The sequence below is a fragment of the Vipera berus genome (assembly GCF_964194415.1).
Source record: "Vipera berus genome assembly, chromosome: 3".
Taxonomy (NCBI): domain Eukaryota; kingdom Metazoa; phylum Chordata; class Lepidosauria; order Squamata; family Viperidae; genus Vipera; species Vipera berus.
Window position 1 is genome coordinate 52109140 of NC_138204.1, and position 26283 is coordinate 52135422.

The 26283-nt window shown below is 39.4% G+C and overlaps 2 protein-coding genes across 6 annotated transcripts in view; both read right to left on the bottom strand.

The window, feature by feature from the left end:
* BRPF3 (bromodomain and PHD finger containing 3) overlaps positions 1-12305 on the bottom strand; it is a 43040-nt gene extending 30735 nt beyond the window's left edge. For all 5 annotated transcript variants that reach the window (XM_081324321.1, XM_081324320.1, XM_081324319.1 and 2 more), the window contains exon 1: positions 12152-12305. The gene's annotated coding sequence lies outside the window, so the exon portion shown is untranslated. The remainder of the gene's footprint in view (positions 1-12151) is intronic.
* A 5200-nt stretch (positions 12306-17505) lies between these two features.
* The window catches only part of MAPK13 (mitogen-activated protein kinase 13), a 33294-nt gene continuing 24516 nt past the window's right edge, over positions 17506-26283 (bottom strand). The window contains exons 9-12 of the mRNA XM_081325210.1: positions 25534-25613; positions 23857-23935; positions 21321-21497; positions 17506-18605 (exon numbers count right to left, since the gene is read on the bottom strand). Coding sequence (XP_081181336.1) covers positions 18526-18605; positions 21321-21497; positions 23857-23935; positions 25534-25613 — 416 coding nt within the window. The 3' untranslated portion in view covers positions 17506-18525. The remainder of the gene's footprint in view (positions 18606-21320; positions 21498-23856; positions 23936-25533; positions 25614-26283) is intronic.

The window sequence follows — 26283 nt, forward strand, 5'->3', positions numbered from 1 at the left end:
GGTTCTAATACAAGCTGGGATCCAGGCAATAAACAGATTTTATTTAATAATAGATCATCTCACTTCCTTCAAAATCAGTCTCTCCTGACATTTTTGTAATATTCCTGAAGTTTTTGTAATATTATTTGTAATATCACAATATTCTTGGGCTTTAAGGCTGCCAATCCTTCAAAGCAGATGCTTCAAAGCATGCCAATTCTTTTTACAAATAAATGAGAATGACTAAACTACTAGAGCAGCCATGATATTCAAAGGGGTATGGTTATCTTCTGGACATCAGAAATTGAGTTTCTTTGCTATACTAAAGAACACAACTAACTAGTTTAACCTAAAAACTCATTCGTAACAACCATGTCTAGATTAAAACATCTGATTTTCAAACCATGATTCCTGAAGCTAGTTTGTTTAAGACACCCGTAGAATGTTGCAGCTAACTACAACTAGACAGTTTCCAAACACCTCCTTTTCCTAACCAGACAGCAAGTCAGACTTGCTGTGGCTTGGATATGTTACACTAAACCAGTTTGTCTAGGTTCCAACATCACAACAACCTACATTTAATTTGAAACGTAAGCAAATGTTTTCAAACTCCTTCCAATTGCATTACAGGAGGGGAGAAGCTGAAGAGCTTAAAACTCACTAGGATGACTCCTTGTAACAAAAAGAAAACTTAGGACTGTATTAAATGTGAGCAAACCTTTTAATCAAAACAAACCATGAAAGCTAGGAATTATACTTTTTGACTGGAATTCAATCAAAGTTTGACTGTAATGTTTGAAGTACAGTGCAGTATTAGTAAAAGGTAAAGGTTCCCCCGCACATGCGTGCTAGTCGTTTCCGACTCTAGGGGCCGGTGCTCATCTCCGTTTCAAAGCCGAAGAGCCAGCGCTTGTCCGAGGACGTCTCCGTGGTCATGTGGCCGGCATGACTAGACGCCAAAGGCGCACGGAACGCTGTTACCTTCCCACCGTAGTGGTCCCTATTTTTCTACTTGCATTTTTACGTGCTTTCAAACTGCTAGGTTGGCAGAAGCTGGGACGAGTAACAGGCGCTCACTCTGTTACGCGGCACTCGGGATTTGACCCGCCAAACTGCCGACCTTCTGATCGACAAGCTCAGCGTCCTAACCCACTGAGCCACCGCGTCCCTTAGTGCAGTATTAGACACCATGAAATAACAGCGACACCATGAAATAACAGTGCCAAATAGCTATTGTCAGATAATGCTCCTCTTAAACAGAAATCTGCCAATGTAGATTGGCCTGCAGTTCGGTTTTGCACAAAAAGCAAATCCTGGCTCCCAGGCGTATTATTTTGAAAGGTGCAATTATTATTCAGGGGCAATTTAATTTAAATAAATGAGCTTTCTAAAGCTGCAAAACCATTAGAACTAGAAAAATCTTTAGAAACTAATTGCCAAGGCAAATATGTGAATACAGACACGTACGATTTTTTTCCTACATCAATAAGTATTACCGTATATTGGATTTTTAAAAAATCAGTTCATAACAGGCTATTACTAGTAGAAAACAAACATTTTGGTCACTAACGTGTAAATTCTGAACTTAATGTAACTGTCTTCCAAGGGAAAAAGGATTGCCAGAATGTCTATGAAGTCCAAGTTTTTCTTTGTAACCACATAAGATACTTTAGCTAGACTAAACATGAAGTTCAAGGTGCTGGTGATGACCCATAAAGCCCTAAATGGCATGGGTCCGGATTACCTTAGGGAGCACCTGCTGCCAGCATCAGCTTCCCATCGTCCTGTGCGCGCCCACAGGGAGGGCCTCCTTAGGGTTCCGCCGGTTAGAGATTGCCGGCGGGTGATTCCCAGGGGGAGGGCGTTCTCTGTGAGTGCACCCGCCCATTGGAACGAACTGCCGATGGAGCTTCGGACTGCCCCCGACCTTTGCTCGTTTCGCCGAGACTTAAAAACTTGGTTGTTTGAATTGTCTGGCCTGGACTGAGGGATTTTAAATATTAATTAAATTAAATTAAATTAAATTAATTTTAAAAATTTTTAATCTTATCTTAATTGTGGGCTGTATTAATTTTATTTTATTTTATTCTCTCTTTTGTATTGTTTTTAACTTGCCCTGTGAACCGCCCTGAGTCCTTCGGGAATAGGGCGGTATATAAATTCAACTATTAAATAAATAAATAAATAAGTGTTCGGCATACACAGCACCCTGAAAGACAAAGGAAGTATCCATGACCAATAAATAGGTACAATAAATACTGTACTGTTTTTTAAAATGAGCTTTTGGTCTATATCAACAGGTACTGTTTTTAAGGAACTTTTTTATCCGGCTTACAGCAGCAGTGACACATACATTGCTTGTTTAGGGAGAAAACTAGCAATGGGACACTATCAGTAATACAGATTTCTGAGAAAATTTCGAACTGCAAAACTTTCTGCTGCTTTAAATCAAGTGAGATCCAATCTCACATTACTGACTTCTATTTAGTATTGTCATTTTTACTTTCATTTAATAAGCGTGTAAAAAGCATCTTCTACCGATACTCTATAGCATACAGAGATTTCAGATATTTCTCCTGTAGCTAAAAGCATCAGAACTGATTTGGAAATATGATATCTTAAATATGATGCGATTTCTACATTTCACCCTCTCCATCCAAGTCCATTTCCAAAAGATTGTTGGAAATTAATGTTCTATTTTAGGATTCTACTACCTCAGCAGATGGCAGCACTGAGCTGAATTAATTTACTCTCAGAAGCTAAAGGGTGCTGCCCCTGTTTTTTAATGTCTGTCTGTCCCTCCTTCCAACTATCCATCCTACTTATATAACCATGCATATCACAAAACACGACTCTCTGCAGTTGTTCTGTACCAGCCTGCTACCGGCCCTGCAGAAAAGGCAGGGACAACCCCTTTTACAATAAGGCAAGAGGCTGGAATTACGCCTGCCAAATTTATTACTACAAAAACAAACGGAACAAGACAAACCAAGAAACAGGAGCTTAAAGAAACAGGAACAATCCAAGCGGTTGCCTTCAGCAAACCAGCCCTCCCCACACATTCCCCTTACATAGAGTTCAGGGCGTGGCTTCTCTCTGCCTCCTTCCGAGAAGCCCCATTGCCTTCCTCTGTTTGCTCCTAATTGACTGCCTCCTGCGTCGGGCGTCCTTGAACAGGGCCAGCTGTGGGTCATCTTCATCCACGCTGTCAGGCTCACACAGCTGGGTCTCCGTGGTGACCAAGTGGGAGGGGCCTGGCTGAGGGCTCTCATCAGCAAGTTCTTCAACCCCCTCAGCAAGGTCTTCAACACCCCCCTCCTCCTCCTCTGAGTCATCCGACCCAACTGCCGAACCCACAGGCTGACCCTGAATCACAACAGCAGTATACAAAAAACCCCATAAAAGGACAATATTAAAAAATATTCCTAACTTTAAACATATTATTATTAAAAGGCTAGAGAACATTAAATGTGACAATGTAGCCACATCTTTAAATCACCAATTTATATTATATGAGAACCACAATGGAATTTAAGGTAGCTAAGCTGGACAATTGAGAAAAGAAGGTATTTTTATCACACAGTTACAAAAACTGCCTGTATGTTGTCATCAAGGGTTAAGTTCAATAAGAGAATGTCTTCTTTTATAGCATTCCATCTTCTCTATCTTCTCCCACATGGTAAAAGTTATCTAAGGATATGGACTGAAATATCAGACTATATCAGTGAAGGTGAATCTTTTGGCCTCAGCATGTCAAAAATTCAGAAAATAACAGAATAACAGAGTTGGAAGGGACCAAATCCCATTGTAACCAATGGATCAATATTGAGTTGATTCAACAAAAGTTGACCATACACTCACGGTGGGTAAACAGTAAGAAGAAAATAACAATTAGATAGCACTTCATATTGCTCTGAATATAATACTAAAGAATGACCTAAAATCTGTTCAATAAATAATAAGTGGGCAGATAAATTCATAAATATCAAATTAAAAGATATTTATAGTACATTCTTTATACTCCACACTCAAATCTCTGGGGTATAGTCAGTCCGCCTGTATTATTGAACAAAAAATAATTTTAAGGTATCAAAGAATAGTGCTGCCTTGAATTCAATGGTAAAATTGCTTCATCAGATTAGCGAACATGAAACAGGAGAGGCCAAGGCACTTTACTTTCTTTTCCTTCTTCCAGTCTATGATAAGGTTGACTCAGCCTTCCATCCTTCCGAGGTAGGTAAAATGAGGACCCAGATTGTTGGGGGCAATTAAGCTGACTTTGTAATAATGCCGCTTGGGGGGTGTATGAAAGCCCTAATAATAAGCAGGCATATACATAGAATGAAGGCTACTGCTAAGCTTGTAAGCCGCCCTGAGTCTTCGGAGAAGGGCGGGATATAAATGGAATTAAAAATAAAAATAAAAATAATAATTAGGCAACTTCCAGAAAAATGGGGTGGGAGGTTTCAAGCAAGATGGAAAGAGAGGGAAACATAGTTGTAAAGTGTGTACAATATTTATCTTCAGAATTCAACTGTACACAAACTGTACTTGTTTTGTGCTAGTTTGCATATGACGGGAAACTGGGAATGATAGGTAATAGTTTAGTGAAACAAAATCCAAATTATATAGACCTGAGCACTCAGCCAAAATGAATACTACAGAATGCAACCAGATCGGGGCGACCTTATTGATTATACATTAAACATGTACCAGGAGTTTGATGCAGCTGCTAAAAAGCAAATACTATATCTTGGCATGTATTAACAGTAGTGCAAATCCAAATCATTGTCCTTCAAAAGCAGAAGTGACAAATTGGATCAAGTTCAGAGGAAAAGTATCAGCATGGTGGAGGGTGTAGAAAACAAACCCTATGAGAAACACTTAAAAGGATCTATCTGGCTATGCTTAGCCCACATAAAAGACTGCGAGGAGGTATGAAGCTCTCTGTTTGTTTCATCTGGAGGCTACCCAACTCCAGAATTACTCTGGATATTTTACAATTTAAAAGCAGGACCAGAATTGTGGGTTAAAATATAAGGAAAAGCTTTCAGGCTACATATCAAGATAAATCTCCCAGTAACGTGAGCTGACTGCCAAATGAAGTGGTGAGTTCTCTTTTGCTGGAATTCTTCAGAGACTGAATATTCATCTGTCAGAAATGCTGTAAGGGACCCTGAACAGGGTAGGACTACATAACCTCTAAGGTCCCCTCAAACCCTATGATTCTCTGCACATGCTAAAATATTGGTTGGTGCTTTTGCTAGATGTATTCCTATTATACGGAACTGATTTTAGATTTAAAAGCACAGTAATGATGCTCCAAAAACTACAAAATACCCAGTTGGGTAATACCCTTACTAAGAACAAGTAACATGTCACAAAATAATGTGCAAGTTTTCTTATAGTTGAACATTCTGAGAAAAAACAGCCAAAGTACATAAATTAGACCACAAGGCCTGAATTTAAACAGTGATGGGTTTACACATGCCAGTGTGGAATTTATAAGTACTTTGTAAAGCCAAATGAACTATGATTTATTAAGCCAAATATAGATGATAAATCACAGCTGACTACAGCTCATTGCAAAATGAAGACTGCAATAGTATAAATTTGTGAATGCCAGGAATTGTAAATATCAGGCTCAATACAAGTTCCTGAAAGATGAAAGAATGCCTGGCCCTATTTGTAGAGAGAAAACAAAACTCCCAGCCATTAGTCAAGCAGTTTAGTTATTGAATAGTAAACGTAATATCTCATTGCTTAAAAGCAACATTTATAAGAAACCAATATTCTGCTTTACTGAAGGAATAACTATAAAGCTTCAAAGATTCCACAGCAATTTTTCCATTTTACATTTCTCCCTTCGCTCCTGCCATGAGAGCAGAATATTTTATAAAGGAGATGTAAGAACTTTCCAAGATTTGATGCATAAAAGTCTATCAAATACGGTAGCTGTATGAATTCAAATGTACCCAATTAGATGCATCAAACTGATTCCATCATTTAATTAGGGAGTTTGATGAAACTGAAGCTTCATAGAGTTCTAATGTTCTTCTTAAAGGACTATATTCCATGGCCTGACAATATGCACTCTGATCCATGAAAGCTGATGTGAAAATGAATTTGTTACTTTTTAAGGTGACATAATATTTTTGTTTATACAGAAGACAGAGCAAAGGAATGTAATAGCCTTTAAAGTTTCTGTTAAAAAAGGAAAAAGGGAAATGGAAAGCAAATGAGAGTAAGAAAAGAGAAAGCATACAAAGAGGTGGAGGAGAAAGGCATTAGGTAACAGCAGCATTACCTATCAGGTGATTTCCAAAAACTCTGGGAGTGTACTAGTGACATCAGATTATGAATGGCTGACTAAAAGCAATTTTTTGTTCAGGACATATCTTTATTCATTCAAGTAAAGGTTTACAAAATAGTTACTAACCATTTATTTTCTGAGACTTCTCCCATAGAAAGAGGGAGAACAAAAAATCATGTACAATTGTCAATCCATGTCTTTATCAATTTTAGAAAGCATTCAGAATCTAATCACGCACACGGGCTTCAAATGTACTCAAGTTTTATTAACTTGAACCAAGGAGCTCCCATAATTTGCTGGGAACTAATTGTCTTCTCTCTCTTTTATAATTTTGGAAATATAAAATTAGAAGTTAATGGCAAAACAGTTCAAGGATGATTCAGAAACAAGCAAAGCTATTACTAAAAGCCAACATGGCTTTGTTAAAAACAGATCATGACATACAAACCTTACTGCAATGTTTGTCAAAGTGACTAAATTAATGGACCAGAGAAATGCTGTGGACACAATATATTTGGACTTCAGTAAGGATTTGACAAAGTGGACCATGACCTACTAATTGGTATGCTAGAAAAATGTGGGATAGATAGCATCACCACCAGATGGATTCATAACTGGCTGACCAACTGCACTTAACGTGTAGTCAGTCCTAAATGGAACTACATATAGAATAACAAAGTTGGAAGGGATCTTGGAGGTCTTCTAGTCCAACCCCATGCTCAGGCAGGAAACCCATACCATTTCAGAGAAATGGTTGTCCAGTCTCTTCTTAAAAACTTCCAGTGTTGGAGCATTCACAACTTCTGGAGGCAGGTTGTTCCACTGATTAATTGTTTTAACTGTCAGGAAATTTCTCCTTAGTTCTAGGTTGCTTCTCTCCTTGATTAGTTTCCATCCGTTGCTTCTTGTCCTGCCTTCAGGTGCTTTGGAGAATAGCTTGACTCCCTCTTCTTTGTGGCAACCCCTTAAATATTGGAACACTGCTATCATGTCACCCGTAGTCCTTCTTTTCATTAAACTACACATACCCAATTCCAGTAACTGTTCTACATGCAGTGGGGTGCCCAAGGTTGTCTTAGGCCCAGTACTCTTCAACATCTTCATAAATGATTTAGATGAGAGATAAAAAGGGAACTCATCAAATTTGCAGACAATACCAAGCTGGGGGGAATAGCCAACACTTTAGAACAAGGGTCCCCAATCCCTGATCCGTGGACCAGCACTGGGCCACAGCATGCCAGCAACTGGGCTGCACAAACAAAGTCCCATCTGCGGGATGCAGGCAGTATGCACAACCACATCCTTGTGGTCTGCAGAAAAACCTTTCTCCATGGTACTGGTCCCTGGTACCCAAAAGATTGGGGACCTCTGCTTTAGAAGACAGACAGTGCATCAGCAATTAAACACTGGGCCCTATCCAACCAAATGCAATTCAGTGGTGAAAAAAGTAAGGTTTTATACTTAGGCAAGAAAAACCAAATGCACAGCTATAGAATAGGTGGTACATGGCTCAATAGCTGTGAGAGGACTCTAGGAGTTTTAGTGGACAACACTTAAATATTTTTGAGTGTGCTGCAGCTGCCAAAGAACCAATGCAGTCCTAGGTTGCATTGACAGAGGGATACTATCAAGATCACATGAAATGCTTTATATACTACTTTGGCAAGACCACACCTGAAATACTGCATCCAGTTTTGGTCACTATGATAGAAAAAAGATGTTGAGACTCTAGAAAGGATGCAGAGAAGAGCAACAAGGATGATTGGGGGCTGGAGGCTAAAACATATGACGAATGGTTGCAGGAACTAGGTGTTTCTAATTTAATGAAGAGAAGGACTAGGAGTGACATGATAGCAATCTTCCAATATTTGAGAGGATGTCACAGAGAACAGGTGGTCAACCTATTCTTCAAAGCATCTGAGGACAGGACAAATAGAAAAATTAACCAGTGGAATGGCTTGCCTTCAGAAATTCTGGGTGCTCCATCACTGGAGGCTTTTAAGAAGAGACTGGGTAGCCATTTGTCTGGAATGGTATTGGGTCTCCTGCTTGAGCAGAGGTTGGTTTAGAAGACCTCCCAGGCCCCTTCCAAATATGTGTACCCTTATGTGCTGCCGATGCACTGCTTTTTACAGCTAGCAAAGTAACGTTTTTTTCCATTGCTGATGGAAAAAATAGTGCTACATTAAAATGATACATACTACTTTATTCTGTGTATTTTAATTTAGCACTATTTTTTCCATCAGCAAAGTCCTTCATATCCAAGATCATCCACTCAAGTAAGTCCCACTTAGAAACAAGATTCTGAATTCAAAATGTATTGCCTGCAAATTCTGCCTGTTTTATTGCTTCCTGTAGACCCTAGCCGAGGAATTTAGGAACTCAGGATGAAAGTAAAGACAGCTGCCCCCTGAATAGCCTCTTCTGACTGCCTATTTTTGTGAAAGGGGGAGTGGTTCTCCATGATTCCAATCACCAGGATTTCTTTTTGTGTACTCAGTTGGTCAAACTAAATATAATATGAAATATATACTTTCTTTGATTTCTAGAACTACAGCTACATTAGGACCCCAAATACAGCCTGCAAATACGACGGAAGAGTTTCCTTTCCAAAGTAACCATTAGCCCTGGGAATAGTTTGCACAGATAACAATTGACATTTTTGTGCCAGTATGCATGTGATTTTTAACAATTTCACAAAGAAACTGAGGAAACACAAGAGTGTTCAGATACAGAAAGAAGAGAATATTTGTAGCTCATCAAGGATTCCACAGTGTGCAGTTAGCCTACCATAGTTTTAATTAATTAGTTTAATATTTAACACTGAATCTAATCATGCATTTCAGAACTTAGAAATTTGAATCTTCTAGTTCAGTGTTTCTCAATGTTGGCAACTTTAAGCTGTACAAACTTCAACTCCCAGAATTCCCTAGTTAGGCACATAAAATATGGTTAAAATCATGGCTCAGAACTTTGTGTGTGTATGCAACTTTAGATTAATCCCCATGGTGAATTCTGAAATATGGTTTAATTTTTTATTCTTCTGCACTTTGGATGTGACTGCTCATAAACCACATTAAAGATGGTTTATATAGGGCCTTGCAGGTTCCGAGAAGGTAAGGTGCCAATATATTTTGCCTCTTTGGGGTTCAGTGAGCTTGTATTCCTTCTCATACCACGTCTAAAATCTATATAACATTTTCTTATCAAACAGTATAGTGTAATGGATCTATAGAGGTTTATAGAGTTATATTTCTTCTCTGTCACCCTATACTGTATTGTTTCTCTCATTTAAATATTCCCAGATATGGAGAGAAAATTCTTAAGGAAAAATTCATCTATTTAACTATATAAACATTACAGATTAAGGGCCAGTAAAAACATGTCCAAGCTTAATAATAATGTGAAAACAAAAAGAGAGGATATATAAATAATAAATACATTAATAAACAGATACTTTAAGTTGCAATAATATTTGATTTACAGTTAAATATTATAATATTTTCTGCTTAATAAGCAATCTACTAAATGAAAAACTTGCTTTCAGGCAATTTTGTCAGCCTCCAAGGTACTCTTTCAGATTTTAATCAAGATATATTTGCTAATGCCACTTTTACCTAGGACTACTGAAATATTTTCAAATACTTCACACTCCCCTTCCTTTACATTGCACAGCTCAGTCATCAAAGTGGGTAAAACTTGACATGTTGCCAGAACCAAAGAAAAAACTACTTTTTAGGATTTGTGGAAAGCAGAATTTGAAACAAATACTTCAGTTCTAGACACTGCAAATCTAAAATAGTGGTGGATTTAAATGGCATATTAAGCCTCTAAGTTCTACAGCTCAGGTCCAAAAGTTAGACGTGGAGGTTAAGACAGCAGCATGTACATCCTTATTAAGGCTACAGGACTGGGTTAGACTTTATTAGCAACAAGGAAACAGGCAGCTAAGAGAGGAAACAGACATTTAAGATCTAGACACCATGATATAGAAAATCTGCCATTCCTGGTGTTTACAGTTATTAAAGTATTGGGACATGTAATATATGGGGACAACTAAGGAAGGGGGAAGAAGTAGACAATTGTTTTGAACTAATTGGTCAAATATCTAACAGGATTCATATTTCCCAATATATCATGATTTGTATAATGCATAGTTGACTATAGCCATGCCTGCCTTAGCCACTATAATATCTGTTTGTACAACACATTAAGCCAAAACCAAACATTCTTGGATTTAGAATGAAGTATAAATGCAGCCAATGAATCAGAAATTAAAGCCATATTTTCATAGCAACTTTCTAGCACCAGACAAAACCAATCAAAGCATTGCATGCATAGATTTACGAAAAAAATTGTGCTTATGTACTGTGTCCCACTTTGTTTTTAAAATGCACTATACCCCAGAAGAAATTAATTGAACAGACAAGTATACCCAAGTGGCAGGTTTTTCTTGCCTCAAAATGAATAAACTACTTCAAAGAGGGGGGAATCACTTTTATTTCATGTCTGAGGGAACATTATACTGTTGCCCTATTTAATTAAGTGGATGAATACGCTTGAGATCTTGTAACAGTACCTTCTTTGCAGAAGGGTGGACTAAATGATCTCTAAAGCATATCCCAAATCTTTCTTTCTACAATTCTACAGAAAAAAAATGGAAAGTCAGCCTTAACTGACATTTGCTTAATTTCTATTCTACCGGCCATTTATATTCAAGGTAACCCATGAAAGCTTTTCAGTCATCTCGATGTATCTTTTCCAAGATTCCTGTAACTCCCTGAATACGGAAGGGCAGCCATGAATTCCGCCAAGGCATTCTCAATTCCTCCAACACAAGTAGTGACACTCTAGCAACAAACTCAGGGGTCTTCAAACTTGGCCCTTTTATGACTTGTGGACTTCAACTCCCAGAATTCCTCAGCCAGCAAAGCTGGCTGAGGAATTCTGGGAGTTGAAGTCCACAAGTCATAAAAGGGCCAAGTTTGAAGACCCCTGAACAAACTGTTAGCAGCAGCAGAAGTGTTTAACGTTGGATTACAGGCATCACTATATCTAGAAAAAGCTGTCTTGACAGAACCCTGCAGGCACTGAGCAGAATTTTGGGCGTAATACGCAAAGCCTTTCCTGAAGGAGGCATTGCACAACGTCTAGTATCGAATCCCCCCCCCCAAAAAATCCCCCAGGCCCCTCGATGGAAATTTTTTTCCCAGGGGAACGATCGAAACTCTGTTGCAAGCGAGGCTCTTGTCACGTGACAGAAAATGCAACAATTTTGATCTCTCAAACAGCAGCCGCCTCACTTCCTTCCACAGGGGAGGGAGAGGGGAGAGAGAGGAGAAAAAGTAGGCCTAAACATAAATTTATCGATGTCTCCAAGCCCCGGGGGGGGGAAAGGGGGGGGGAATCCCTCAATTAATTGCAAAGTAGGTAAAGGAATCATCCATAGCCGTGTTCCGATTGGAAAGCGGCGCTGTCCGTCACCCCTCAATGGAATTAATCGCATCCTTCAGGTTCCAAACAGGAGCGACGTGTCCCATGCCTAAGCCAATGATGAAGGGGAAGGTGGGCGTGGCTAACGATGTCCCGGTTATGAGGGCAAACAAGATGGCGCGGAGCGCTTTCCCTCTTCCCCCGCGTTCTCAGTTTCTCTCCCTTTACCCTCAAATTCGGTATAAGGCGTTGCGGAAGGATCCCTGCACCCACATCTCGGAGGGCTCCAGGCCTTTCTAGTTCTGTTACCCCGCTCCCGCCCAAGCCGGTCACCTTCATGCGATCCTAGGGGATCGTGAGGAAAGGAAGGGGGAAGGAGGCTGCGACTGCGGCGGCACGGGAGGGGGAGATCTTGACTCTACTTGCCTGGGCCGCCGCCTTGTTCTTCTCCGCGGGGCCCCTGGTTTTCCGCGGAGCGCTCGGGATTGCACCGTCGGCAAAGGGTGGAGGAGGAGGAGGAGGAGGGGGGGGAGAAACAAGATGTCGGCTCAGCCCGTATCTCCTCAGCGCCGCCCCCTCATGCCCGCAACTTCCAGCCCTCTCGGCCCTTCTTGCCTCAGTCCCTCCGCCGCGGCTCCGGCTCCTGTTGCGGGGTGGGGAGGGAGCGAGGGAAGGCAAGATGGAGGCGGCGGCAAAAGCGGGAGCGCAGCTCGGCCAAACGATGGAAAGGAAAAGTGGGGGGGGGAAGGGAAGGAGGCGGCGAGGGAGGGGGCTGCAGCCGCGCTCGGCTCTCTTTCTCGCCCCCCCCCCGACAAGGACCGCCCCCCCCCTCCGCTTTTCCTCTCCGGACATAGATCTGGAAGGTCTGAGGGCAGCGGTGTGCCGGGAGTGGGGGTGGGTGGGTGGGGAGGTGACCGAGATAGGCTAATGAACCCTGTGTGGTGGCGGGTAGACCTCGAGGGCTGGTGCTGACAGAGGCACTTGTAGTAAGGCACTTGTAGTAAGGGAAGGGGGGAGGGGCGAGTCTTGAAACTGGCTGCCTAGGCCAGCGTTTCCCAACCTTAGGAACTTGAAGATGCGTGGACTTCAACTCCCAGAATTCCCCAGCCAGCTATGCTGGCTGGGGAATTCTGGGAGTTGAAGTCCACGCATCTTCAAGTTCCTAAGGTTGGGAAACGCTGGCCTAGGAGGCCGGTTTGGGGACTTAAGTTGAATTCTGGCGACCTGCGAGAGGAAAAAAAGTGCTGGGAATCGTTCCGAGGCAGCAACTGAAGAGCTTGCTCATACCTGATCCAAATTCCTAACAGGGAGAGTCACTTCCGTGTACGAACGTGTATATCCCATATGTAGATTGGAGCATGTGGGCAATTTGCTGCAGGCTTATGCTTTGGGAGGCCCTGCCCAGCAAAATGACAAGTGTCTGAATATGGCCCTGTGAGCCACATGTGATGTTAACCTTATGTGCCACGCTGTAATAAGTGAGCCTGTTTTTCCGTAAATTTGGAAGAACCTGGGTCTGAGCCAGCCTTTTAATCTGCCCTAAAAGTGTTCCCCCTGACACGATCACTGGCACTGATTGTGTCGATGCCCCATTGATTGTGGCACCAGGTTGAAGATGGCAGTCCTGGATTATACCACTCAGGTAAAGGTAAATAGGAAAGATGTGTACTGCTGTGTACAAACTTTTTATTTGTGAAGAGACTGGATTTTGGCTTTATATAGCATATGTTGTGCAGAACTTTTTTCCCCATTGCTAATTTGTTACATTTGCAATAAATTGCAGCCCTATGCTATTACAAGAATTCTAAACGTTGTAATAATAAAGTTGGAATGACCTTGGAGGTCATCTAGCCCAACTCCCTGCTCAGGCAGGAGACCTTATACTATTTCAGACAAAAGCCTGTCCAGTCTCTTCTTAAAAACTTCCAGTGTTGGAGCATTCACAGCTTCTGGAGGCAGGTTGTTCCACTGATTAATTGTTCTAACTCTCAGGAAATTTCTCCTTAATTCTAGGTTGCTTCTCTCTTTGGTTAGTTTCCATCCGTTGCTTCTTGTCCTGCCTTCAGAATGAGATGAGTTAGCTAGTAATATAAAGGAGTCAGAAAGTATAAGGTGTCTGATTCATATAAAAAAACCATGTTATATTACAGTGTACCCAATTCATGAATGCTAAGTGGAAGGAAGAGGAAGAACTTTGGATACTCATTCTTATGTTCTTATTAGCAAGCTACTACATAAGAAAAAAATGAATTGAAATTGTTATATAGTTTGCTCACTAACATGCTTACACCTTTATTACCAGCATCGTATAATCAGTTGGCTAAAGCTACTCATTATTACTGAATGCAGATTCAAAATGAAAATGTACTGCCTTAAAAGCCAGCTGCTTTTAAGGGTGGGAAGTATTCTCAGTCAAGCTGTAGTAAAATAAATGTGGATACCCAACTATCCAGAAATTGCACGCTGGCAATTTAGAAATTCAATTTGTAAATATTTTAGATTTTCTCTACAATTTTAATATATATAATTCTGATTAAGTTTGTTTTATCATAACCTCTAATTTGTTTAAAATGTTCCCCTTGTTATTTAGCTCTGTATTTTTATGAAATGCATACAATTTAATAAAAATTACTTTAAAACTAAAAAAATATCCTATTATTTGTTGCTCTTATCTGTATTTATTTACTAGAATGATATTCCACTTTTTGTGTAAGAGTTTATGAGATGCACACCATATAGGATGTGTTATCCTATTTTCCCCTCCAGCAATCACCCTCTGAGGTACCATAGAATGTGCTGATAGCAAATTATTTCCTCCAAATCAACCAATGAGCTTCAGTGGCTGAGAGTTAAACATATTTCCTCAATACCAGTCCAAAACTTTCATTATTATATCACAATCTGATAATAGCTTTGGAATGATCTGCTTCCAATGCTTTGAAACAGATTTGGAAATACACATTAAGAAAATATTCCACTGATGCAACTGCATAATTTAAGTTTCCTTGATAGCAGCTAGTAATTGTAATATTTCTATTAATGGGTTGATATTGTTTTTTCATAGAAATTTCTATTGAACTAAAATCTAAAATTAGGTATCAAAAAGGGATATTTTTGAGTTCCAAATACAGAGTAGAGCAAAGACTTCAGAGAAATATTTCCAAATAATTAATGGAGAGAAAAGTCATTTCCAAAATAAGATTGGTTTGCAACTCTTTTTACTGCCAATATGATAACTGTTTTGTGAAGAGTAGAATTAATACATCGCTCACGTTATGCTTCCTCATTGTGATAGTGGTATGTGTCCTTAAGAGAGATGAGCAAAAAAACACCAGGAATGTACATTATGAATATATAGATTCCTAGCAAGATCATGAAAAATGTAAAAGCAAACAAGTAGCTGTATCAGGCCACTTGACAATGGCAAAGACATTTTGTACAGTATTGCATAAAACAGGGCTTTTCAACCTTTTCACCCATTGTACCACCTTTAGGATATGGCAACATCCGAGTACCACTAGTCACCTAGCAAGGTGTCAAAAACCTGATGACCAAAAAAAAAGGAAAAAAGTGATGAAGTACAGGTAGTCCTCGACTTACAACAGTTCGCTTAGTGACTGTTCGAAGTTACAATGACACTGAAAAAAGTGCCCCCCAAACCACAGCCGAGCAAGACGCCTGCCTGCCTGGTGGCGCTCTTCCTCCTGTCCGAGGTTTTCATTGTTGTGGGCATTTCTTTTGAGGATTGGCAGCAGGGGTGTGTGTGTGGGGGGAGGGGTGTTTGGTTTTTATTCCCCCTCTCTGCTGGGTGGTTGCAGTGGGTTTTGGTCATTTCACATGACCCTGGGACACTGACTGTCCTAAATATGAATCAGCTGCCAAGCATCTGAATGTAAATCACAAGACCCTGGAGATGCTGCAACATTCCAGCTTATCAGCGCTTCTTCTGGGCTCAGAAGCGCCAGGTTCAGCGCCAAGCTCCAGCTGGAGCCTGGTGCTGATCCTGGCGCTTCCACTGAGCCTGACAGCCCCGAAGAAGTGCTGATCCTGGCGCTTCCGCTGAGCCCTGACAGCCTTGCAGCTCCAGCCATCTCTTGCTCAGGCTTGTGCAGTGCTGCCACCGGTTCAGCTCATTCCCCTCCCCCGCTACCACTTTTCTAGGATGGTCACGTACCACCTGCCAGGTGCCAATGTACCACAGGTGGTACCCGTACCACTGGTTGAAAAGCCCTGGCATAAAAGAGCAATGGTAAACTTAATTAATAAAGGTACAGAGATAATGTAATTTCTGAACTGGATGTTGAGCTTCTTGGATCATTTGGCACTGAACATGCTCCTGAGGAACAGTTGGGGCTCTTTTGGAGTACTTAGGGACATCTAGTTGCTGTGTTGGCTTATTGTCATGCAGGAAAAGAAAATCCAAAGCTACAAAGACAGATTACAGTGGGAACATAGAATGCAAGCATAAACATGGGAAAGTTCAACACAGAGAAAGATGAAGTAAAGTGGCTTCATACTGATATTTTCGCCATCAGAAAATGGACAATTCAGTTTACTACTTGGGGCACAAAGATCAAGTGTTGCTTTAATAGGAAGGATGGAGCAAGAACTATTTGGGTACAATACAGTCAGTGGCTGAATTAATACCAGACTTCACAGACAACCCTTTAATGTGATAGTTATGTTCCAATTAGTGATGTAGAAAAGGAGGTTCTGATGTGTTTTATGGTCAAGTTCAATCTGACATCAAGAAAACATGTAAGATGTGCTTCTATTGGAGACTGGATTGCCAAAGTTGGAAATAGTAAGGAGGAAAATCTTCTGAGCCTAAGAAACAGAAATGGATCTGGAGGACAAACTTATCAGTTTCTGCCAATCGAATGATTTCATTGTTAACACAGCTTTCTAACAAGCCTATATATGTGTACGTTACCAGAGGTAATATCTAGAAATTAAAGTGGCTGTGCAGAAATTGATCTCTATACGGAGTTGTAAAAAGACTGAAGATAGTATTAGGAATGGAAAATGAGTCTTCCAAAATAATCTCTGAACTCAATTGGAGGTTCCATGCTTGGATTGGTATACTAAAAAAATATAACTGGACAAATAGACCTGACTCTCGGGAGAAGTCTAATGTTGGGAAAGGTGGAAGAAAAGATAAAAGAGGACAACCATCAGCAAAGTGGGTGGATTCAATTTCAGTGGCAATGGGTGCAGCTTCAGAGGATCAAATGGGCAAAATGGGAAATGGATCATGCTAGAGAAGTTCTATCTATGAGGTTACTAAGAGTCAACACTAACTTGATGGCACCTAAGCAAAATAATAAAAACTAATACATTAGCTGCACAGTTTGAATAATTGGTGCTTTACTGTCTGAATATATTTGGAAATCATGTCTTTAAAGCAGTCGAAAATGAATGTTCCTAGAGTTTTGTATTTTATCAATACACCAGATATGACTGCAGAAAGTTGAATGCTGCTAAATTTCAACACTTGTTCACAGGAGCCATTCCCAAACTAAAGCTGCCTCATTTTTACGTTGCAACTATTTGTAATTATTGAAACATCTCAATTTAGAATCATTTTTTTCTATTTCTAAAACTATGTTACAAATCAGCAATAAAACACACTGAAAGGAGAACAGAAAAATGCAAGATTTCAACACTGAAATATATTGCTCACTAGTGATAATAGAACAAAGTGTTCATAAAGAGAATAATAAAATGTTTTGAAATTTTTTTTAATGCAATCTTCCGCATTTCCAAATAAAAATGTGGGGTGAGGAGACTTTTTTTTTATTACAAGACATTCTGCAGTTTGATTTTCATTTTCTTAGCATTTCAAATTGAAAATTGAAGTGACAATAAACATGAATTATCATAAAATGCTTCTGAGTATTACAGTAATATGAAAGTACCCTTCATTTCATTGCATTATACATTTCAATCATTTTAAAGTACTAAATATTTTCAAATGAGTCTGGTCTATAATCCAACAGGATATTTAGCTCTTCCCCTTTTTATCTTAAATTGTAAATCACTGGCTCTTTATGTGTGTGTGTGTGTGTGTGTGTGTGTGTGTGTGTGTGTGTGTGTCACATATCTGTGCACACACACACATCCCAAATCATAAATTACAATAATAGAGTTAACATTCACAAAGAAACATACTGAGATACTTGTGAAAACCATGCCAGATGGGTATTATCAATGCTTAAAGATGTAAATACTTTCCATTTACAATTCTATATGGCTAAGGTAAGGCCATTAAGAAGTGAGAGATCTGTTTCAAATGTAAAATATTTAGGCAGAATGAATCACAAGGAACATAATGTAACTGCTCTTTGCAACTGTTCCTTTATTATGTAAATATTTTTCATTTTTGAAGCATTGTGCTTTTTTATTTATTTGGAAATATTAGAAGAAAGAAGATTTTAGAAACATGTAGAGACATTTACTTTAACTTTTTAGACCAAATCTATGGAACCAGTTACAAAAAGTACAAGAAAAGGAAAAGCATAGCCATGACAGAGATTTAATGAGAATCACCTTGACTTGCAACACTCACAGGTTGTGGTATCACTCTGATGTTCAGAGCAAAATTGGCCTCTATTGATTCACTATTCTTGTGCTATATGTACATGGACTTTTTCATCCTGATTTATATTTACTCCTCTTTAGAATCAAAACACCGATGGTTGTTTATCATTGGAAAGATTTATATTCACTCCTCTTTAGGATCAAAATACAGATGGTTGTATATCACTGGAAAGGTTGATCAGCGTTAGACATACAAGAGTCTATAAGGTCATTCCACTTCTCCTCTTGGAATCTTTCCGAGCAATTGGGCTGAATGACAGTATTTCACTGTAAATATGCCCTTTAAAAATAAGCAAAATTTACATACATGTAAGTGCATTTTTGTTCAAACAATAAAGGCACACTGAGCACATTTTAACAAATTATAATGGATGGAGGACCGAATGTAGCTGAAAATAACTGTTGCTATCCTAGTATAATTTTTAAACAGCAATAAAAACAATAGTAACAGGTGGCAATATTTCATCTTATAATACATAGGCCCTCCTAAACTGCTCAATTTTTAAAAGTTTGTAAAAGACCAATTCTTACTAGTAGCCCCTTCTATTGAATTTCCTCTCACAAAGAGATGGGTAATTTCTCTTGCTGTATTTAAATGATATTTAAGAACATTATTATAGGTGGCATTTTATGTTACTTTTATTAGGTATGGAGTTAGTTGACTAGCTGCTTTTTAAAACCTTTTAAATGTAATGATTTTATGATCCCACTATATTGAATGGTATAGTATTATACTGTTTTGACTGCTATCTTGAAGATAACAAATAAAAAGGTAAAGGTAAAGGTTCCCCCGCACATGTGTGCTAGTCATTTCCGACTCTAGGGGCCGGTGCTCATCTCCGTTTCAAAGCCGAAGAGCCAGCGCTTGTCCGAGGACGTCTCCGTGGTCATGTGGCCGGCATGACTAGACGCCAAAGGCGCATGGAACACTGTTACCTTCCCACCGTAGTGGTCCCTATTTTTCTACTTGCATTTTTACATGCTTTCGAACTGCTAGGTGGGCAGAAGCTGGGACGAGTAACAGGCGCTCAACTCTGTTACGTGGCACTCTGGATTCGACCCACCAAACTGCTGACCATTTGATCAACAAGCTCAGCGTCCTAACCCAATGAGCCACCGCGTCCCTAACAAATAATACATGGCTAAGAAATGCTTTAGATGTGTGACTACTTAATAATCAAATATGGACTAAAAAAATGGACCTGTCATTGATAAAACTCAATTTATTAGATTTATCAGTTCATCTCTTCAAGTATTAGTGAGTCCTGTTCTAGCTTGTCATGCCATATCATAGACCCAAGAATGTACCCACTGCAAGGTGGGCTGTTCACTGCCTTTATTAAGGTTTTATAGGAAAAGATTATAAATCAAGATCTGCTTCTTTAAGTTTTCATTTTATCTTTCAAACTAGGCCATTACCCGCTGGCTCTTACTTTTATCTAGTAGATTCATTTTCTGCTGCATACCCCAGGCTTTAAGCAGTTAGGGTTATTTAATTTTTAACATTATAAAATGTTATATTATGTGAAGAGTACTCCAAATGTGGTTTAGCCATAAATTCCCAAGAATTTTTCTATCTGTCAGAAAATGGAAGAGTGCCTCATTTCCTTTTTCACTTGCTAGAAAGATACCACCAACCAGTTTTTGACTATATTCTTTCCATACATGCCGTGTTTCCCCGAAAATAAGACCCGGTCTTATATTTTTTCCCTCCAAAAAGGCAGTAGGTCTTACTTTCAGGGGATGTCTTATTTTTCCCCCGACACCTGCCTTGCCTCGTGGCGGTGGCACTAACAGCCCCTACTTGTGTGGCCACCTGCAGCCGCTCGCAGCAAGAGGCCATGTAGCTCGCTTCACTGTGCCAACACCACGAGGCGCAGGTGCGGGAGGGGGTGGAGCTGCCCCTAGCACCTCAGAGGTGCCCAAACACTTTTCGCACAGAAGGAGAAATGACGGAGGCTGGAAGCTTCATCTGTTTGAAAATCAGGTGATTGGAAATGGAGTGAATCCCTTGGTTTCCAAGCGCCCCATTTGCAAGCATATGAAGCTTCCAGTCTCCTTCTGGGCAAAAAGCACACAGAGCATCTGGACCACCTGCCTCCCCCCGCCTCTGCCTCCGCACTGGACTTACCTGCGCTGCTCCAAGGACCCAGTGGGCTGCGGCTGCTGCTGGACACTGTTGCCCCCCATGTGGTCGCTGCCACTTGTGCTGGCCATGCCTACCCACCCCTGGGCTTATTTTTGGGGTAGGGCTTATATTAGGCCCACCCAAAAATCAGGCTAGGGCTTATTTTGGGGGTCGGTTTTATTTGAGGGAAAACACGGTACATGAAATTTAACATGCCCATAGTTGCCAACTAGGCCAATAATCATCATGTTCATGTCCTATTCACAAGATTCCTATGTCTAATGAGAGGTTGTTGTTTTTTAAGTATTCTGGTGAGATCTGAGCTGCTTGTGGCATATAATTTGGTGGTGTCTTTAGAAAGTATTCCTTTCATTACTCTTTTTTTTTTACTTTCCCCTTTTGAATAGTCCCTGGTCTTTATACTTTAGGAGACTTATTTCCCAAGTGCTTCTTGCTTGACACTCAATCTTAAACCTAACATGAGAAACGTGTTGGTGGATTAAGTGTCCCTCGTTATGGTGACAACGAAATGCAGTGTGGTGATGTTTCCATATTATATTAAAGTGTGCTGAATTTTTGTGTTTCTTTTTACCCAAAGAATTATGGGGTAACTAACACTGGTAAAAAAAGACTGGGGGAGTTACCCGCAGGATTTTTCTTAATTAGTATTTGTGTAGGCCAAGTTGCAGTCTATACTCCTAGTTATGAATTTTATCTACTTCAGAGAGAACCTTTACTTCAGACTGTATTCAAAATTAATATAGCTAGTTATTAGGTGTGCAGGAACTGGAGGATTTCAGGTTCATTAATTCTGATGAGGATTGCACTAAGGGCAAGGATATATAAAAACTGTCCAGCTGAACTTACTTCTCCATTCATTTATTGAAAGCTTTGTACTCCCTATGGAATCATCATAGGAGTACTGGGCTTCTGTCTCTTCCTCAACATCCCTGAATGGATTAAAGTATGAATGGGCCAGAGCCTGGGTTGCTGTGAGTCGTTTTTCTACATCGAGCTCCAACATTTTGTCGAGCAAGTCCACAGCTGCAAGGAAAGATATAAATATTGTCAAAATTAAAGAAAGCTATAATTGTGTATTAGAGGAAGGATAAATCTAAAAGTTTAAAATGGCTGGTGAACTAAATTGGCTAAATTTGCTTCATCCAGTTTTCACATTTCAGTAAACAAATATAAACAAATATAAGTGGCTCACTACTATAGCTAAAGCTTATTGTAGAAGGAACTTGAAGCAATATACTTGAAAAACCTCAGTACTAGAGCCCAAATATAAGTTAAGTAACTTGACCTATATATGATAAAGCTTACAACATAGTTAAATTAAGTAGAAGGATTCAGCTTGATGCGTTGTAAATTGGCATGTAACTTCAATGAAGTTTAACTTTTAAAACGTCTTTTAAAAGTTGTTGTTGGAGTTACAGGCCACTTTACAACACATCAAGCTGAACCCTTCTATCTAACTACTTTATCATTTGGAATTTGAGGCAGGGTGAAACCCAAATGACTTGACCCATTTTTGTAAATTTTACCGTTACATTACTGGTCAGTTCTCATCATGGAGCCCGTGAAGAGTTTCTTCTCATTAAAGTAGATGTTTTGGGAAAGTGCTCTTATCCAAACCATAGTGGGGAGGTAAGAGTAAAATTTAGAAATATTAGGAAGTAGAAAATACTTTTAATTTGAAAGTCAAAATAAAATCCAAATAGTCTTGAAATGAAACAGTGGAAATGGGACCACCTAATGTTCCCTTCAAAATCACAAAACTGTGCCTCACTTTTTTTTGGCCATGAGGGGGGAATTCACTGGAGAAAGCAATTATGTTTAGAAGAGTTAGCGGTGAAAGGAAGGCTGCCAAAGAACATGGTGACTGGACACCATCAAAGCTGACACCAGTCAGAGCTTAGAATAACTCAAAGAAGTAGTGCTAGATCAGAAGATGCAGAGAGACCTGACCCATAGAATCGCCAAGAGTCAGACATGACTGAATGGATAACATCATCATCATCATCATCATCATCATCATCATCATCATCATCATCATCCCCTTGTTTTTCATCCCAAACTCAAGAGGAAATTGCAGTGTAGAGCATAGTGACTGCTGCTAGGCAATGGGCAGAAAAAATGATCAAGGTATGATTATTCAAAAAACAAATCCCTACTTGAAACAAGAATACAGACCTGCTCTTATCCACTGAGAAGAGAGTTACAGTTGCTTACAATATGTCAGCAAAATCTACATCTTGTTTCAGCAGGAAAGTTTCTTTCAGTTCTGTTAAATAAATCTTGAGGTACTGAGATAATCTCTGGTGTTCCTTTCAATTAATTTTTTTTCCAGTCTGAAGATGTAAGGCCACCAAGTGTTCAAATTCTATTTCCATAAATCCCTATCAGGTTGCCTTAACGTTTTCAATATGTGCCTGCCAAACTTCAACAAGCCACAAGAACATTATTTTATTTATTGTTAAAGCAATTTATTATTATATTTATTTGCTGCCCGTCTCACAGTTTGAGATGATTCTATGCATGTTCCAATGCGATAAAATTATGCTAGTATTCTTAGTGTTTATGTAACATCAGCACTGTTAACAAAACTTGTGTCAGAAGCACACAGTACATATGTAGATGCATTTGGCTTGCCTGCTTGCAAAATTAAGCACAGATAGTACATATGAACTTTAACTGGGATCCATTCACTTGTAAATGCTAATTTTCCCTAACAGTTTTATTTTAAACAGGGGAAAAAACATATTGGCCAATCATCTGGCTCAGAGCAATCTTTTCTCTGCTCATGTGCTTAACTACCTCTCAACACTCACTCCCATATCATCAGATCTTGTCTAAGCAAATTGTAGCAGAGGTATGGTTGGCCCCTGCTGTCATATTGGCTCAACTAGAAAACATATGGGTAAGAAAAGGGAACCCCCGTCACAAGGCACAAAGCAGCCCAGTTGGAGTGCTAGCAGTACTTGGAAGACTCCACCACATGACACTAGTTGTAATGGTAAAGTTATACTCTGGGATTGGATCCAAACTCTTGCAACTCCTGTTTTGTTTTGAATACCAAAAATGCCACTTGTGGCTGCTAAGCTGGAGAAGACTGGCATGTACTACAACATTTACTTTAGAGCATTTCCCATTATACTCAAGGGGATTTATTTTGACAACAACATCCAGAGGGTAATACATTATTCATGCTTAATTACATTTTGAAGATTTTCTGTGTTATCAAAGCCGCACAGAATATGCTGGCTTGGCTAGAATCATAAAAGAGATTGTTTTGACATGTTCATCTGTCATCTGAATAAAAGTTAAATAATACATTTCAGTTATATCTTTCTGAGGAATGTTAGTTTTATCGTAAATTAAAACATATAAAAGAACTTACCCAGAGGACTGGCTTTGGGTAAAAGCAGAGATAAATCCATTTTGGGAATTTTAGGAAGTGTCTGTATGTAGTTTTTAGCCTAAAAGAAATAACATTTTCATACAACCATACAAATATCACCTTTGAAAACTTACATCATATAATCAACTCTTTACTGATCGATTAGAAGCCCACATAGACTACTTCTTTTATACGAAGTAGTCAAAGGTCCACATTAGCCTCCTTTGAGCTATGTTGTACATAAGACAAAGTAATAATTTTACTGTACTAAGAATAATAATATGACTTCATGGCTCCTAATATTTACATCTCTCTATGTCAAGATGGAAGCTTGTAATCTAATGTATAATATATTGCCTAATTTCATATAATGAGAGAGTTTAGAAGGCAGGCAACTGGGAGAGAAACTATTCAGCCCTCTAATAAGAGCGGCCTCTTCCCCCTGCTAGTTAACTAGATAAGGTGGGCAATATATAGAAAATGGGATTCAGGAAAAGAAAGAAAAGACATCTTTAAGGAAGAGAAGGAAAGTGCATTTTTCATCCCTATCTGGCTTTGGTGCTGATCATCCTAAGAGCAAAGATTACCGCTTCAAAAAATAACTTTATGGTTCAGATGACAGTTTCTGCCTGTTTGTCCTGATTTCTCCAAGTAAATAAGGTGCAATACTACTCAAAAATTAAAGCAAAGTAGGATTTGCATCTAAATAAACATGCGTAGTACTCCATCTTCAGTTTATGGAAATGAGACCTTTCAATTTAACTGATCTCTGAATGTCTATATTCCTTTGCTATTTTCATAAGAAGAATCTGTCTGTCTACAAAGATACTTTCTCATGCTATGTTTATAGCAAGCACATTCCAACTTATTTTGGCCTTTTTTCAACACTTTTGTCATTCCTTTTTCAATTTTGATAATGCAATAGCCTGTCCATGACAGAAAAATCTTCCTATAAGGGCAGGGAAGCCGTTTTTCATCAGGCTGTGGCAGCGGTGGGATTCAGCCAGTTCTCACCAGTTCAGCAGACCCAGTAGCTGATTTTTTGTTCCCCAGGCCCAGAATGTACTTCTGGAAGCGGCATCCACACAGAGAACCGGTTGTTCACATATTTGAATCTCACCACTGGGCTGTGTACAGAACAGGCAACCCAAGGCCATTTTCCCTTGGCAATTCTGCTTTAGAGAAGGAAAGTCTATTTGCAGATGTCTTTCTCCAGCTGTTAGAACACCAGTATTTCATTTAATTTCAGACTTGGTGTTCAATGATTCTTGTCAGGAGTTGAATGCAGCCAACAATCCTCAACAGTGATGCAGGAATGAACAAGTACTAATGACTATTAATAATGCATATTATAAAACTCAAAAATTATTAAAACAAAATGCTGGTATAATATCATTCAGCTTTCTTGTCAGAGAAGCTTACAAGGGTGGTAGTTTAAAGCACTTGATTAAAGCTAGGAAGATACCCATCACATCAGTTTTCTCTATCTGACAGGGTTGTTGGGAAGATTAATGGGTCTATGAGAAAGCACAGTACTTTGAGTTAATTAGAGGAGCGGTGGATATATATGTACAATAAGAGTTGGCGTCATTTTAAAAAGTTGGGCAGAAAGTTAAACCTTCTAAAACAATAAAAACCTATGAGTTTGCCTCTAAAATGCAAAACAGAGTTTCTTACCGCTTTGTCTTCCAGTTTTTGCACAAACTCCTCTCCAGGACTTCCTGTCACTTTCAGGATCTGGGTTAGCTGATCAAGATCTGGCAGGCTGAATCAAGTATTACTAACAGAGGCCAGACGTTGAATTTGACAACCTCCCTTTCATAAATGGCTCAATTTACCATATATTTATCCTACTTTTTCTATAAAAGGGCAAGGTATATACTCATTGTTTGCATCACTAGGCTGAGAGATATTGAATCTTTTCTGCTAGATCATTGACTGTTAGGGAGAATAAAGCCTGCAACCCACAATTGTTTGTGTTAAAGTATAGATAGTCCTCGACTTACAACAGTTCATTTATTGACTGTTCAAAGTTGACCATTTTTCACACTTACAACTGTTGCAGCATGCCCATGGTCACATGATCAAAATTCAGATACTTGGCCACTGACCCATATTTATGACAGTTGCACTATCATGTGATCCCCTTTTGCGACCTTCTGACAAGCAAAGTCAATGGGTAAACCAGACTCACTTAACAATTGTGTTGCTAACTTAACAACTGCAATGATTCACTTAACAACTGTGGCAAGAAAGGTCATAAAATGGGACAAAGCTCCCTTAACAAATGTCTCACTTAGCAACATAAATTTTGGGCTCAGTTGTGGTCATACGTTGAGGACTACCTGTAATATGAAAAACTTCAGAATATCAATTTATATCAGGAATGTTTAACAGCATAATCTATGATCTCCTGCCTAAAAATGC